A 15,817-nucleotide genomic window follows, 5' to 3' on the forward strand; every position below is an offset into this window, starting at 1 on the left:
CAACATCCAGACACAATTCTACAACGTTGAGCCAAACGTCAGAAGGGGAGATAAAGACCGCAACCCAATCCATGACCGACTTCCTGTCTACAACATTTTATGATACAGTCGAGACGACAACATCGACAACGAATGTTGCTGTCACTTCGTGCTCTCTTTCTAACTGTCTGCATGATTCGGCTTTTGATGAAGAAATGTGTAGATGCAACTGTACCGGAAGTTATTATGGGAACATTTGCCAGCGTATGTTTTATTTTTTATTTTTTGCATTTTTATCATCAAAGGAAAAAAAACCGCTTCATGCTTTTAGTAAAGTATAAGATTTCATCTGCATGCAGTAAATGATGCATTGTAAAATTCTATTAGTGTTTATAATGCTTCCAAATTTCTTGATAAAATATAATACTTTTTTTTCCATTTCTATATCTTATGTATGTTTTTTCTTGTTAGATTTTTCTTGGAAACTGTGCTCTTTCTTGTCTTTGATAACCCAACCGGATTTCCATTCCTGTACCTATTATGCCAATATCCACAACCCTGTCTTAATAATTGATGTTGTGTCTGAGCAATTGTTTTTGTAAATTTCATAGAATAATGTTTGTGCTGCATGATGTCATAAATACGTTTTACCAGACATGTTGCTTCTGGGCCCATTTCCTAAAGAGTTATCACTGCAATAAGAACAACTACCATGGTAACAGGTCTCAGCAGACATTCACAATCAAGGTATCCATGGAATTTACAGCAATTTATTTGAAATGGGCCCTTATTACAATACTGTAAATGCTTATCTGGTCCCTTATCACACTCCATACTCAGAGTGAGACAAGGGACCAGTCATTTTGGAGTGGAATGTGCATCTTTCGAGAGTGCATTAAGCTCCTTCTGGAGGTAACTGTTCATATTTTTTTTTACATTTTTTCCACTCCAGTATAGGAGTTATAATCCACTCTCAAAAGGGTGAAAATCCCACTCCAAAAATGACTGGTCCTTCATCTCACTCTGGAATATGATTAAGGACCAGATTAGATATTTTGCATTCTGAGTGTAGGATTTTTCCGCACGTTTTCTTTTTGTGGTATTTTCATGTTATTCATAGTTTTCATTATGTGACACATCTTTGTTTAAAATGGCATTGCTTTCACTTAAAACATTTAACCGATGACAATGAAAGGTTAATAATTTTGAAAAATTTTCAAACACGCAGATGCAGCTAGTCGAAGAAATAATGGAGTTCTTATTCTCCTATTTGAAGACTTCGAAGACGTAAGTATTTAACAGATTATTATGGAGTAGTATATGTAGGCAGGTGCGGTTTTAGGGAGAGTGGCTTCGTTATTAGAGTTAAATGGACATTTCTTGAACAAGATATATGTGGCATTACAAGTAGATATTACTGTCACTGTATCAGATGGAAAAAATTGAACCAGAAATTTGAGGGGCAATGTACTTTCATTTCGCGCGTAATTTGTCTTTTAAAAATTGATCAGCAAAATACAGAAGTTCATGAACGCTGACGATTATTGATGGGGAAAATACACTTTATCGCGTGATTAACTTAGCATTCATTCATTGATTGTAAGTTTTCCTGAACGTAGATCTATGCACTCCGATAAAATCCATATTTAAGAAATATATACTGTAGGCCTATAAGTATTTACCATTGATAAACGCTCTTGCATATTTTGGTTTTGGTTTTCTTGAGTTATATTACTTGAATCTGTATCATTTCCAAGATGCTACAAAATCTGTATATCGAAATCTATAGATCACTCCCCCAAATGATAATAAATGAAATGAAGTGAAGTAAAAAAGACATAAAATACTTAAAAGAATAAACACGCCAATCAATAAATAGATAAATCAATCAATAAACAAATAAGAAAATGAACTTCAACCAATAGTGTTAATTCGTCCATATTTTTACAGTGGAATTCCATTCAAGGAAGCGTGATGGGAGCTCTTCGAACAAGCGTCATCAACTATTGCAGTACCAGGCAATCAACATGCTGTCCAGCTGCAAACAATACTAACATGTAGGTTATTTCATAAGCGATGAATTAAAAACAGTGAAGTAAAACCGTTAGATAGTATAAACTTGCCTTTTGTATGAATAAAAATTAACACAGTAAGGCATATATATGCACCCCCCCCCCTCAGAAATAAATGTCAAATTTTATCAGACAGTTCACTCACTGGATCGGCTATGGTTACTCTTTTACCTTATATATATATATATATATATATATATATATTATATATATATATATAGATATATAGATATATATATATATATATATATATATAGATATACCTTGTGTTTTTCAACCAAAACCGAATATCAAAAAAATATATATTTTAAAAAGGTTAAAACGAACGAACTACCTAGACGATAAAGTCATCTGTAAGATTTCTAATTGATAAAGTTCTCTAATAATATAGTAATAATAATAATAATGATAATGTCTGTGTTTTCAGTGATTTTGCTTCTACCGGTGTCACCTTGGATGACGAATATCCTAAGATTACTTTAGATTATTCATCAGCAGCTTACTGGATACTAGTAACTGGGATCTCTCCTGTCGCTCCCGGGCTGTGTCGTCAAAGTATGTACATCTACTGGATTATTTTTTTTATATTACTTATGATCTATGGGCACTATTTGTAAACCATGGTATTATTGCAAACAAAAAAGAAATTGGCAGTTATAATTACTGCCGAATGATTTTCTTTAAAAACAAGAGAAAAAAGAAGAAAAGGTGCCCTTTTTTCCTTGCCCCTATCCCACCCCCACTTTCAACTTCTGCAGTAATGACTATACCATTCAGCATTATTGATTTTGTAACAAAAATAAGAATTGCAGGGTATGAGTTTGAAACAAGATACAAGGGCTTAACTGTCTCGGCGCCCGTACATTATTTTATAAGGAACAATATTGCCCATATGAATTGAAATGTACATCAGATGTTTATAGCTGGGTAAAAGAGCCATTGGGAACGTATACTCTTTTATTGTTATTCTGAGCCAAGTAAATTGTATGTCAGGATCATCATCGTGTTTACACTTGATCGGCTTTTGGTTTGCGTTTACACGTTGTTACAGCTCGCGGTTCAAAACCGCGAGCCGATGCAAATGCCGATTAAGTGTAAACACGGTATTAGTCTACATCGTCGCCATCGAGTCAAAAATGTAAATATTATATTTTTCCGATTCTACCAATTAAGTACAGACATCTCAGACTTCATACGCCACAAAACACTCGGGATTTTTTTATGACGCATTCGCGTAAATATTGTACCTTATATACGTACAATGATAAACTCATAAATACGTTTATCAAAATCTTATGCGCATTTATTATTTTTACCCGATATCTTATACTCAAAGTTTCATTATTTTTCCCCTCTATCTCATCCTTACTCGTTCCGTTCATACAAATATCATTATCTGATTTGTTTGTCAATCCCTTTCCCTCTTTCTCTCATTCATATATAGACGATGGTGGCTTATTAAGCGCTGATGTCGTCCTCGCAGCTATTAGACAAGACGAGACCAGTCTTGAATCAAGTCTAGGCGTTAATATCGAGACAATGAAGGAAAGCAGTGCTACACACCTAGTCTTTTCGCAGACTCTCATCATGTTAAATATGTTACTTGCTTACGTTCTCTGTCTAGGCTTCTAGGCCTGCACACTGGAGGCTATAATGTACAAAAATACAATCACATTCATTTTGTTGGAAAAAAAATGTATATTTATTTCTTAGTTGTGAAAATAGATCATGACTTGTGTTGCAATACAATCGGAGGAAGTCGTATATAACTTATTTTCTCTAGCATTATGTTAACAAGAAGTATGAATTTAGTTGTCTTTCATCGTCTATCTCGCAATCTAGTCTCTATTTTATATAATTATGATATCATATATCATGATATGATATTATTGATAACTTTCGACAGGAAATATGCAGGTGTGTCAGTTTTTGGATACCAAAAAAGGGTGTGTTTTCTTTCAAAGTTCAAAGTTGTTATTACATTCGTGTATTTTTTTTTACAACATTTGTATTTTTATATTAATGTTATAGTGATTGAATTAATTGCTGGGCAATTCTTAGTTTTTTTACATTATTTCTAAATATAATTTTGTACTTGATTTTTTTTATTGCAAACTGTAAGGACCGCATATGACATGTATGAGTCGGTAATCTGCAAGCACCATGCGTTTATGCCAACTCGTCCAACTCGTATAATTGTCGATAAAGATCATTATGAATGATGATTGTCGTTGAAAATATTTCTTAATATGCATATCACTGAGTAGGAACGTGCCATGATTAAATGTTTGTAATGAAACTTGTTTGTATAATGCAATAATGAAGAAGGGAGCATGTTATAAAACAAATATAGTCAATACTTTTCACTGGCTACTGATATAAGCTACTATCATTCCATCTGAGTGGCTCAGAATAAAATACTACTACTATTAATAATAATAATTGGATTTATATAGCGCTTTTTCCAGAGGATACAAAGCGCTGAAATTACTCATTGAATATCACTTTTTGTTTCATGAAACCCTCCTTTGAAGTAAAAATCGAAAATTGCCTGACGAAATATACGGTAGATCAACTGCCCTTATTATCTTTGTTTATCATACAAAACACATCGCTGTGATTAAATACCGATTTTTTTCTTCGATTTTGATCATTCAGTCTAAAATTTGATGTATTTGTTCTCTGTATTTGATGCAATATGTCTTGTGTTTACAATCTTAATTTGGTTGTTTGATCAGTACTTAATGAGTAATGTCCAAGCAGGTCTATCGCAATGCAATATAATTTTATGTACAGTTATGATGATTAACATTCATGTGATAAGTTCGTAGAAGGGTGTTAAGTATTTTGGGTGTGCACACGTGTTATGAGACCGGTAAGACCGACTCAAGACCAACCGAATATTATTTTCAAACGACATATCGTCGTTTGGTTTGGGATCCGTTTCGTTTATGTGTCGGTAGCTTTAGTGATAATTACAGCATGTACATTCTGGTAATCAGGGGGGTGTTTCACAAAGATTTAAGTATGACTTAGGTCGCACTTAAATGTCGACGCGTACATGAAATGCAACACGCAATCTTATTGATCAATACGCAATAGTGCGCGTCCTCTTTGCATGATCTGACCAATGCGGTCAAGCCTTTTATACCTCGCGCAACTAGGCACTTAAGTGCGACTCTAATTCATACTTAAATCTTTGTGAAACACCCCCCTGGACTGGCTTTCCAGGGGGGCAGAGCCGTACGCAGAATTTTTATTTCGGGGGGGGGACGCGTGAAACTTAAAAGCGAGGATCGAGCGTAGCGAACAAGCCTGTGCATTTTCTAAAGTAAAATTAAGGATTTTGTCCACAATTTTAGTGAATGCCCCCCCCCCCTATCTACGGCCATGTGCATGGGGTACACCCCGTCGACCTCACCCTCGATCATATTTCTTGGGGAATCTTTCCCCGGAGATTTAAATACAAAATGCATAATTACAACTGGATGCAATCAAAGCAAAGTGCAATAAAATTTGATATTTTGATTCTCCCTCGTCTTTGTTAGCTCCCTCAGCTCACATACAACTTAGACTTGTGATGTAGACATGAAGATCTTGAACTTCTACAAGTAATACAGCTATTACATTATATGAGAAAACGTAAAACCCAATGCAGCATGGAGTTTTTGAAGGGATAGAAGATTGGAGAACCAATATTTACATCTATTTGCCAAATAATTTATATTTTTAATCATTCTGTCACACTGCTACTGCCTGCTTTTGTGAATAATTTACTACAGTAAAAAAATGATGCAAAGTACCCAAAATGTGGGTTTATTTTGAACACTGCTGAACAAGTACCAAAATCTTGTTCGAGCTTACAACTGCGCATTATTTTTACTTTTGAAAATAGCGAAATCTCTTTCTCGATGTCTCCGTTCTCTTGCAATAAAAAAATTAAAGTCCTATCCAAATATGCACAGCAAAAACTGTGACGTTAACCGGTGTACATAGAGGACCACATCAGTTATTTTAAACCGGTGTTAAATTGGTGGTGATATATTCCAGTCTTGGTAACGATCTCAAAATGACTTTTTACAGAATCTAATATAATGACCACCCAAGTGACTGTTTTTATGAATAAAAAATATGCGCGAAAGGATTCTGGAAGAAACTGCGTAGTTGCTGAGAAATAAGCAAAATAAGCGCGGATTCGGTCACTTCCGTCGGGTCTTTATTCCAGCAATAATAATACACTGTCCCACGCGTGCCTATCTGTGTTGGTGATCTTCAGCGTGAACGTTTTTCAGCGTAGATTTCAAGATTTCACAAAGTTCAGTTTATGTAACTGTACCAGATCTTCATCCTCGATGATATACTGACAATTAAGCCTGGTTTTACAGACTTTCTCATGAAATCAGTGTTTTCTGCAACTACTGGAATTTCTCTTTAAATTGGTGGTGTTAGTTTTACACTTATAGGTGTTATTACAACATCTTTGGTTGTTACATTTACACTCTTTGGTGTTATGTTCAATCTTTAGGGTGTAATTTTTACACCTCAGGGTGTGGTCCTCTATTAACACCAATTGGTGTCAGTTTTAACACCACAGTTTTACAGTGTGCGTGTGTGTGTGTGTGTGTGTGCGCCATCTCTTTGTTGTGAAAAGAAAGCACCGCGCTGTAAAAAGTACTATTTTCATTATATAAGTATGAAATTTTAAAAAAGTTGGTATTTACTTCATCAGCTTTCTCTCTCTCCCTTTCTCTTATATACTATATTTATTGTATTTATCAGATATTAATATATTATCATGATCAAAGATTAAATATGACTAAAAATATGTGTTTTTATGAAAGTGTTTTTAAATCTATTATCGGTAATCTCACATTTTCGGTAAACATGGACATGATGGATTGTATGTATATGAAGTTCTGGAATGGGATTATTAAAAACAAAATCGTCTAATATCACATTACATTCCAATTATAGTATATATCATAGGCCTCATTTTAGTCTAAAATTTCTGTAGAATTTTAAATTATCAATAATGAGCGTCGTCATGCGTTATCCTTTACTGTAAGTCATCATTATACTTATTTTCGCTTAGTCATAATCATGTTTGTTAATTATTTGTACATTAGAGTGACTTTTACCAGAATTGTAATAGCTATTTCTATGATAATCGGTTTACCTTCATTTTGTGTTCAAGACTAGTTCTCTGTTACCCTCATACAACACGTGTTCATAATGGCTCGAATTCACAAAGGGGGTTTTGAACACCCACGGTTGAGTCCATGGTTAATATGCACATTTCATAATGTATGAAAACGACCAATGATGATGCGCTTTTGTCACAGTGCGCCAAAGTTGACGCCAGTTGCCGTAATTATCCACGCTATTTCATTCATGAGTCCACTCTTCAAACAGTGGAAAGAGTTCCCTCTCTGGCTCCCTTCGGGAGCTTGCGTATACGCAAGATCGTATCTCTGTGAAATGCGCGCATCAGCAAGACTTTTTATACACGCGCTAAATTAAGCGTAATTAATACTAGAAAACTGCATAAACCATGGATTCAAGCGGGGGTTTTCAAAACCATCTTTGTGAATTCGGGCCATTTAGGCTACTTTTATTAGTCTCACATATAGACTGTGTGGTGTTAGATCAAGTGGATGTTGGACAAAATGGGTATATTCCAGTGGTGTATCAAGGAGGCAAGGGTTACATGCTCTGGGCGCAGCTATCAGGGGGGGGGGGTGCAAAATAGGGAAAGGGGTGAAATAAAGCAAAGGAAAACAAAATAATTAAGAGAAAAGGCAAAGAAATACAGACGCGGAAAAGGACTACCACTGAAGTCTGAAGATGATTAAGACAACGTCCTATGCTATTACCTTACCTTGTATTAGATCGATTTATTTAAAAAGAAACCTATCATCTCTATGAATTGAATTTCAAAAAAAGAAGATTTTTAGATTTTTCCCATTCAGCTCACGTTTCGCGTTCACATTCTTTTGTTTAGCTAGATACGAATCATTATGATTATAAAATAAACCAACATAGAATGTTCAGTCATAACCTCTTAATATTGAAAAATATTCGCACTCGTGTTGATATTTTGTTTATTTTGACCCGTCGTGTGTTTACTAAGTCTTGTTTGTGAGGATGTGTGTGTATATGTATATATATATATATATATATATATATATATATATATATATATATATATATATATATATATAAATCTCATGATTTAATGGCTTTGTAACTTTGGAATCCCCAAACCGCATAACTATTGCTTATTTTCCAAGTTCAAGCATCATCCGTATTGGTGCATAACAATGACTATAAAAGAGGCATAAACATATTTACTAGATACGTTTCCACACAATCAATCACATTATTTTCTTTCCTTTCTTCATAATAATATATGAAACCCCTGCCAATCGACCATTATAAGCTACAAGGTCCCCCCCCCCCCCCCCCACTTAATTTTCATTTGATACCTAGAATCTGTAAATTTGCATGCAGTGATGTAATGATTTTATTCACTTGTCTTTACTCCTCTTCTTTTGTCTCCTCTTTTTCCCTTTTTTCTTTTCCCTTTTTTTTGTTCCGTCATATAAAAGACCATAAATAGTATAGGGGCATTTGATATTGTGTCCCCCACCTTCTAAAAAGTGGAGGGACGCGTTCCCCTGCCCCCCCCCCCCCCCTGCGATTTCCGCCCATGATTGACGACATTTAAGGTAAATAAAATGGAATTACACTCGCTAATTCTGCTCTCAGCAAATTTGTATAACTATAGGGGAGAAATTGGAATAATCAGGAAAATTTTCTTTTAACTTATTGGATAGCTTGTCAAGCTATGCCATGGTCATGGTTATCTAAATAATGACTGAGAATTGATATCTTTTTTAACAATAGGGGAGATATCGGACAATGGGGATAAATTGTACAACCACCAAAGAATAAGTGAAAATTCCCACAAAAAAAATCTTCAAAGAAGATACAAGAAGACAAAACGAAGAAAGCAGTGGTATGAAGGCCCTAAAGGAGCTCAATTATCATTCATTTATTGAATTATAGCATTATTCGTAGAAAATTTTGATGTTTCCACTCTGTTTAACCAAACGTGCATAAGCCATCTATGATTCTATCCCATTACTCCCCTATAAATTCACTGTCTATCATAACATGTTCATTATCAAACGACTTTATTGATGAAAGTTTTCACATTTACAAATTCACGTTTACCATTTAGCACCAGATTTACATATAATACATTTTATGTTATTACGACAATCAACAATGAACGAGAAACAAAAAGAGATCGACTATTGTTAGCCGTGAGGACTGAAATGGAAAGGTCAAAGCCAAAGTCATGGGGATGACTCCCTCGTATATATTCATGTTCTTATTTCTGCATAAAATTATGTTCACGGATGTCAACCCAAAAAGGAACACCTTTTGTCTAATTTATGCAGACAGGCTCATTACCGATTAATGAGATTGATGATCTCTATTTGGAATCGAATTAATTGCAATAATATTGTAGATGGGAACCCCATGTGTTGTCGTCAAGTCCGCATGTACAATAAAGTCAGGCGAACACTACACGATGCGTTGCGTTCAGATTTACAAATAAAATATATTTAGCATTTTGATAATCAGCATTCCAACCTAAAAAAAAACTTTGAATGATCAAATATCTGAACAGTGGAATAAATACTAAAATCAATATTTATATAATATTGGATGGCCTTGAGGTTAATACAAGGAAATATTGGACGAGCTTTGCATAAATATTGGACGAGTCGAAGACGAGTCCAATATTTTGCAAAGCGAGTCCTATATTTCCTTGTATTGACCGAAAAATGGGACATCCAGTATTATGATTATTATTCATACAGAGAATTTTAGCAAATAATTTTTAACTTTCCCTCCCGCCCTCAGACTCTGACTCTGCTGTATGATGGGGGGACCTAAAGCTACGCACTTTGTTTTCAAACAATAAAAACTGTCCCAATTTTAATATTTCAACAAATTATATTTCACTAATTTGTGGCAAACATTCTAAAGATCATTAACCAAGTAGAAAATATCACAAAACTCACTAATACGAAAATCCCGTCGTGTTTTTCGAAAACCTCTTAATTTCGCCGCCCGATGTAGAAGGGGTCCTAAAGCTATGCACTCGATTTATCATGCAAAAAAAATAGTATTTCCTGTGCCTCAATTTCTAAAATATATTCAAATTATTATAGGATAAAATGAAATTAAAGCGAATATAACTCCAAACTTCCTAACAGTTGTTGGTTTTCTCTGCACTTAGAGATTTACTGCAGCCTCTGTAGAAAAAAAATTAATAGGAACTGTTCATCACTTGCACTCTGCAGTCACAGTTCCACACACAGTGCGCATTTGCCATTGAAAACTGCATGCGCGCGCGATGAGTGGTGCGTACACTTCGGGAATTCCCCTTCTAGTCGTCCAATATTTTCAATATTGTGTCACCTCGGAAAAAATATTAGGCGAGTTCAACAAACTTTTTAAGTGGGTCGAGTGCACCAACAAAATAACACTTGTATTTGGGCTCTAAAATTGTCTGTATGAATAATAATCTAGTTTATTTAGAGTCTCTCTGTATAAACTGGAGCCGATTTAACTTTACTCCAACCCAAGGCTTGCAGCAAGGCAGAAATCTGATGTTAGTATTAAGTATTGCATGTGCTGAACTTGAGCTTATTTGAAAATGCAAAATATGATTTGAGAAATGATATCGTATCATGCTGATCATGTTGTGTGTGGGAGCTTAAGGTCAAAAACAAAATACTAGTGATGTTTTCCTTGTTCTGTTTTACAGAGCAAGCTCTTATGATATCATCAAACACAACTTGATTCAGATCAATATTGAAAGACATGTGTCGTAACTCTATTTTTAAAAAATGGAATATAATCAGTACGGACATCGCAATGGAGTTTACAGGTTACCGCGTTAGTCAAAATATTCAGTTATGACACGATATTGCTTCAGTTTACATTTTTATGTGTTATATTTTCACCCAATTCATTGAAGTCTAATTTTCCTCTCATGCTGTGAAATGTTATTGCTCGATATTCATTCTGATAATCATCAGCATGATCAATTCGTTTTTCTACTTTGAAATCCTGAAAACCTTCTTTCGATCCGTCAAGACGAAAAAAGTGATCCTCTGGCAAATTATCGCTATCTTCCTCTACTCTATCGATATTGCTTTGGTTGCATTGATTGGTTCTGTTTAAAAGATCATGACCACATATGGAAATATTTGGACATTGGCTTCTCGTAATATTTTGGTTATTATGATTTATGAAATGTTCCGATTCTGTAGATACTTCCTCGACCTTCAGATCCTTTCTTGATATCTCCTGATAGCTTTCAATTTCGTTTTCAAGGGACCTTACAGCAGATTCCAATCTCTCTCTGAAGAGAAACTCTTCAAGCACCAATTCAAACGCTGTGAGAGGCTTGGATTGAATCATTTCCCAGTAGAGTTGTCCATTCATGACACGAAAGCAGTTCAGTTCATCAATCTTTTGCACTCCAAGCTCCAACATTTTCTTTTGGAGAAATAATTAATGAGACCAAATGATAGATATTATGCAGTAAGAGATTAGACCCGATATGAAATCGAATAGACACGGAGAGAAGAGGAGATGAGAGAGAGAATATGGGAACGGATCCGGAGGATGACTCTCTCTCTCTCTCTCTCCAAGGGGTGGTACCAGGATATGTGGGGCGGGGGGGACATAGAAATTTGACGTGTTTTTTTTTGGGGGGGGGCGGGTCACGTGAATAACACGAGGGGTGGTATTTGATAGCCATGGTTTAGTTAATCTTCGGTTAACTGAGATCACACTTTCATGGAGAGCCAGTTGTCAAACTCGTTCACATATATCTAAAATGCCCTTAGCATGCTGCAAAAAAGCTGTCAATAAGATAATTGAGTTCTGAAATAGAATTTTCAAAGATTGATAAATGATAATTGCCTTAAAGTTATTGTTTAACTTTGTGAGCAGCCGATTTAAAAAAATCTCAAACCAAGATGAAACATGTGTACAAGTGCATGTATTAGAACTAATAAATCCTGAAAACAACCATTATTGGGAATGAAAAGCTAAAACTACAAGGCAAACCCCGATTTTGTAAATAGGCGTCTTATAGACACCTAAATAGTGCAAATAAGTGTATGGGATGAAATTAAGATGGTGTTTCCGGTCACTTTATATTTCAATTTTTGAAGCAAGTAATAATTATTTTCGAACGCAATTTTTTCTGTGCTTCATTTTTGTAACATATCACAGACACAGGTGACAAGTGTGACCTTCTAGCTCATATTTTTTAAAAGTTAAACCAATGTTAACCAATCACTTTAAATCAAATAATGGTAGATTCAAGCCAAGGGGGTCAAGTTGAAAAATACAGTCTGCGAAAACTTGCTGCATTTTTCTTCAGTAGTTACAGTATTGCTTACCTTTTTGAGGAATTCCATTGTATCTTTACGAGACGATTCTGGTAGAAGACTGAACAAAAGCGGATATTTCAACCTAACGTTAGAGAGATCGAGCAAATAAAAACAAAAGATCTAGATTTTGGATCTGAAAGAAGAATTTAATAACAAACTTTGTACCGCTAAGTTTAAATTACTATTAGCTGCATTGGGTGCAAAAATGTAAGTCAAATAGTTAACAAGATAGAAATTGCTAAAGTCTAAGGTAACAATACAGCGTTGGACCTCCAAGTTACGTTGGACCAACGTTGGGAAATTTGTTATTGTGTGACTGTGACCAAAATGATCGTAAACTAAACGTTTGCACGAGAAATGGTGAAACCCCCTTAAAATTTTAAATGAACATTGATTGATATCGGCATAGAATCTATTCGTTTTCTTAAAAAATGAGCTCGAAAACTAAATAAAGTTCAAGAATAGTCGAGGCAGGTTTAGCCAGTCTGTTGTGTGTCCGGACGATCAATTGTAGAAAGTCATTTGGAAAAAATTACAAGCGAAGTTTCATCAATTTTTAGTAAAAAAATGTTAAAAAATATTAGGCCTATAGAGAACAAAATAGGAGATGATTACAACTATTGAATTCATATTTTTAGTGTAATCTAAAGACAAAAAAGAAGGCTTGAAAAATATAAAGTGTCCGGACACCCGACCCCCCATCTAACGATATGCTTAACGTTACTTACATTACTTCTCCAAGAAGTTGTCGCTCCTCCATAACCAAAGCTGGTCCTTTCCAAAATATAATTTTGACTCCTCGAATAAAGAACTGATCAAACACATCCATGATTGTTAGGTTAGACCAAGCATAATGAGATTACATTGGTTATAAAGTAATGATTTTTTCATGATTAATGTGCCTTCGAAAGTTCAAAGCCGTTTATTGCTCAATATTGAAGTTGCTATGAAGGCATATTTGCAGCGCATATGGGCGCACTTACGCGCGTAATAAAATTATGACGTAATAATATCACATGACAATTTTGTTAAGGTTCAATGTGCGATTATGATAAGGGTAATAAATTTGGGTCTTGATCCCAGAGGACGATTTTTCTCTGTCCTTTAAGTCAAACGGTCTGGGGCATCGACGGATCAAAATTTCGCCAATGGGGAAATCCTGTCACCCTTAATTTACACGATCGGCTGCTAAATGCTGATTTGTAATGTTGATGCTTTTGAGGGGTAAGCGTTACTAAAGACTTGAGGGTTTCATTAGGCCTATACATCTTAGTTGAAAAAAAATTACAGATGAAATTAATAATCATAATAATATTAATGTGTGCAATTTATTAGGTGTCATATCCTGAGATGCGCAAGGCCCGCAAGTGAAGGGAATCGGAGCAACAAAATAACCAACAATCATTGATAAATTGAGTCATAGAGGTAAGTTTTTACATCTAGCTTAATCTTAAGTGTTTCGACACACTTGTTATCCCGGATCTCTCGTAGGACGGAATTCCATCGCGAGGGACCCTCAAAGATGAATGCCCTCCCCTACTCAGGTGGGTGTTTCATAAAGCTGATCGTAAGATACGAATGACATTACGCACCGTGTGCGTAATGTCATTCGCAACTTTACGAACAACCTTATGAAACACCCACCTGGAACGAATAGAAGACCGGAGTCACTGGAGCGTAGAAGACCAGATGGTATGTAGATGTTGATGAGAGCAGTGATGTACTGTAAAGCAGAGCCATCAACTGAGTGATACCAGCAAAATTATTTTTAATTTGACACGTTCTCACTCATCATGGGCAACCAATGTAAAGATTGAAGAACAGGGTCGATAGGATAAGATATATCTATCTTACAAGGCAAAGTATATATTGCGTATCAAGAAAAGTTTACACTTTGAAAAAATCCTGTAAAATTATACATTTGTAATATCCTGAAGATTTTTCCACATTTTAACATTGGTACAGATCCATTTAAGCAAATGACAATATAACTATCGAAAAATATTTCCGCTTGAGTGAGCACCACTTACTTTTGAAAAGTTAGTGAAAAATGATTTGCGCAGAACTTTGAATTAGCTATGCGAATAAAAGTAAACCTTTATCATGAAGAACACGTAGAATTTAGCAAGTAAAGTTGATTTGAAGATATCTTTGACCTCTTTTAACTTGTTTCCTTGCCCAATACACTCCGAAGAGTGCATTGCGCCCCGCCCCACTCCCCCACACACCAAGGCCATCAAGACGATATCTGATTTACACTGAGCTGTGATTTACATAAAATGAATTAGGCTTGATTTTCATTTTGTTAATCATTGTCAAGCTTGGGAAAAGTGTGGAGAAACAAGTATTAAATGAAAAATTAAATGTTAACCCACTTTAAATAATAAAAACTTAGTGAAAAAGTGCTGGAGATGTCTGATGTAAACTTTTGTTCAGATTCAGTTATGTCATCAGATCCACCTGGCACAAAAAGGGTAAAGGGCAAAAAGTGTGCTTACTAAGTGTTGAAATTTCAATTTGGGTGGCAAATTTGTTTAAAAATGCTTGAATGTATCTGTTTTATCTTAATTGACTAAAAGTGCAAGGGAAATGTAGGAAAAATGTATCGCAGGGTAAGTTTGATTTCGCCCTTTCCCCTTGACACTGCGTGAAAACGAGCATTTCTGCGCAAACAGATTTCTGCGAGCTTTACAAAAATGGACAGTTCTCAGTCAAGTGTAAAATTCTGTCAAAACTTTTACTTTCATTGGATAGATGAGACCCAAACCCAGGATTATATGTGAACAAATTACCCATATGTTGTATATTTTTTAATTCCCAGAGCTGTTTCAAAGTGTAAACTTTTTTTGATACGCACTGTATATTGCGAGCGCGTAGAGCGAGCTCAAATTTCGGGGGTACTTGATAACATTTAGACCTGAAAATTGAACAAATTGTGAGCAGTTGCTGGAAGCAAGGAACAGATTGCATATGGAACTAAGCAATTAATGCGAGCGCGAAACGCGAGTGGGAAAATTTCGATTTTGCTTTCCTAATAAGGGACTTATTAAGGACCGTTTGGAGTAACTAATTACGATTATACATGCCTCCCAAATAGTAATACAACAATATATACAATAGTAGCGCGAAGCGCGAGCTGAAATTGTAATGATATTCCGAAATGAGAACTGGACATTTTGGCACAAGTGGAACGCCTCTGGCAGTCTCACCTGCAATACGCGATTCAATATAGCAGCAGTGCTGACTTTGAAAACGATTATAATCATTCAGAAAAAGCAC

General features: G+C 35.3%; 1 protein-coding gene across 2 annotated transcripts in view; it reads left to right on the forward strand.

Annotated features, from left to right (window-relative positions):
- Positions 1–4,475, forward strand: part of LOC121407037 — a 30,238-nt gene extending 25,763 nt beyond the window's left edge. The window contains exons 9-13 of one of the 2 annotated variants that reach the window (XM_041597942.1): positions 109–243; positions 1,208–1,266; positions 1,930–2,036; positions 2,479–2,606; positions 3,496–4,475. In XM_041597942.1, coding sequence (XP_041453876.1) covers positions 109–243; positions 1,208–1,266; positions 1,930–2,036; positions 2,479–2,606; positions 3,496–3,683 — 617 coding nt within the window. In that variant the 3' untranslated portion in view covers positions 3,684–4,475. The remainder of the gene's footprint in view (positions 1–108; positions 244–1,207; positions 1,267–1,929; positions 2,037–2,478; positions 2,607–3,495) is intronic. The other variant, XM_041597943.1, reaches the window with a different exon arrangement.
- The last annotated feature ends 11,342 nt before the right edge of the window (positions 4,476–15,817 follow it).

Source organism: Lytechinus variegatus, chromosome 2, assembly GCF_018143015.1.
Source record: "Lytechinus variegatus isolate NC3 chromosome 2, Lvar_3.0, whole genome shotgun sequence".
Lineage (NCBI taxonomy): Eukaryota > Metazoa > Echinodermata > Echinoidea > Temnopleuroida > Toxopneustidae > Lytechinus > Lytechinus variegatus.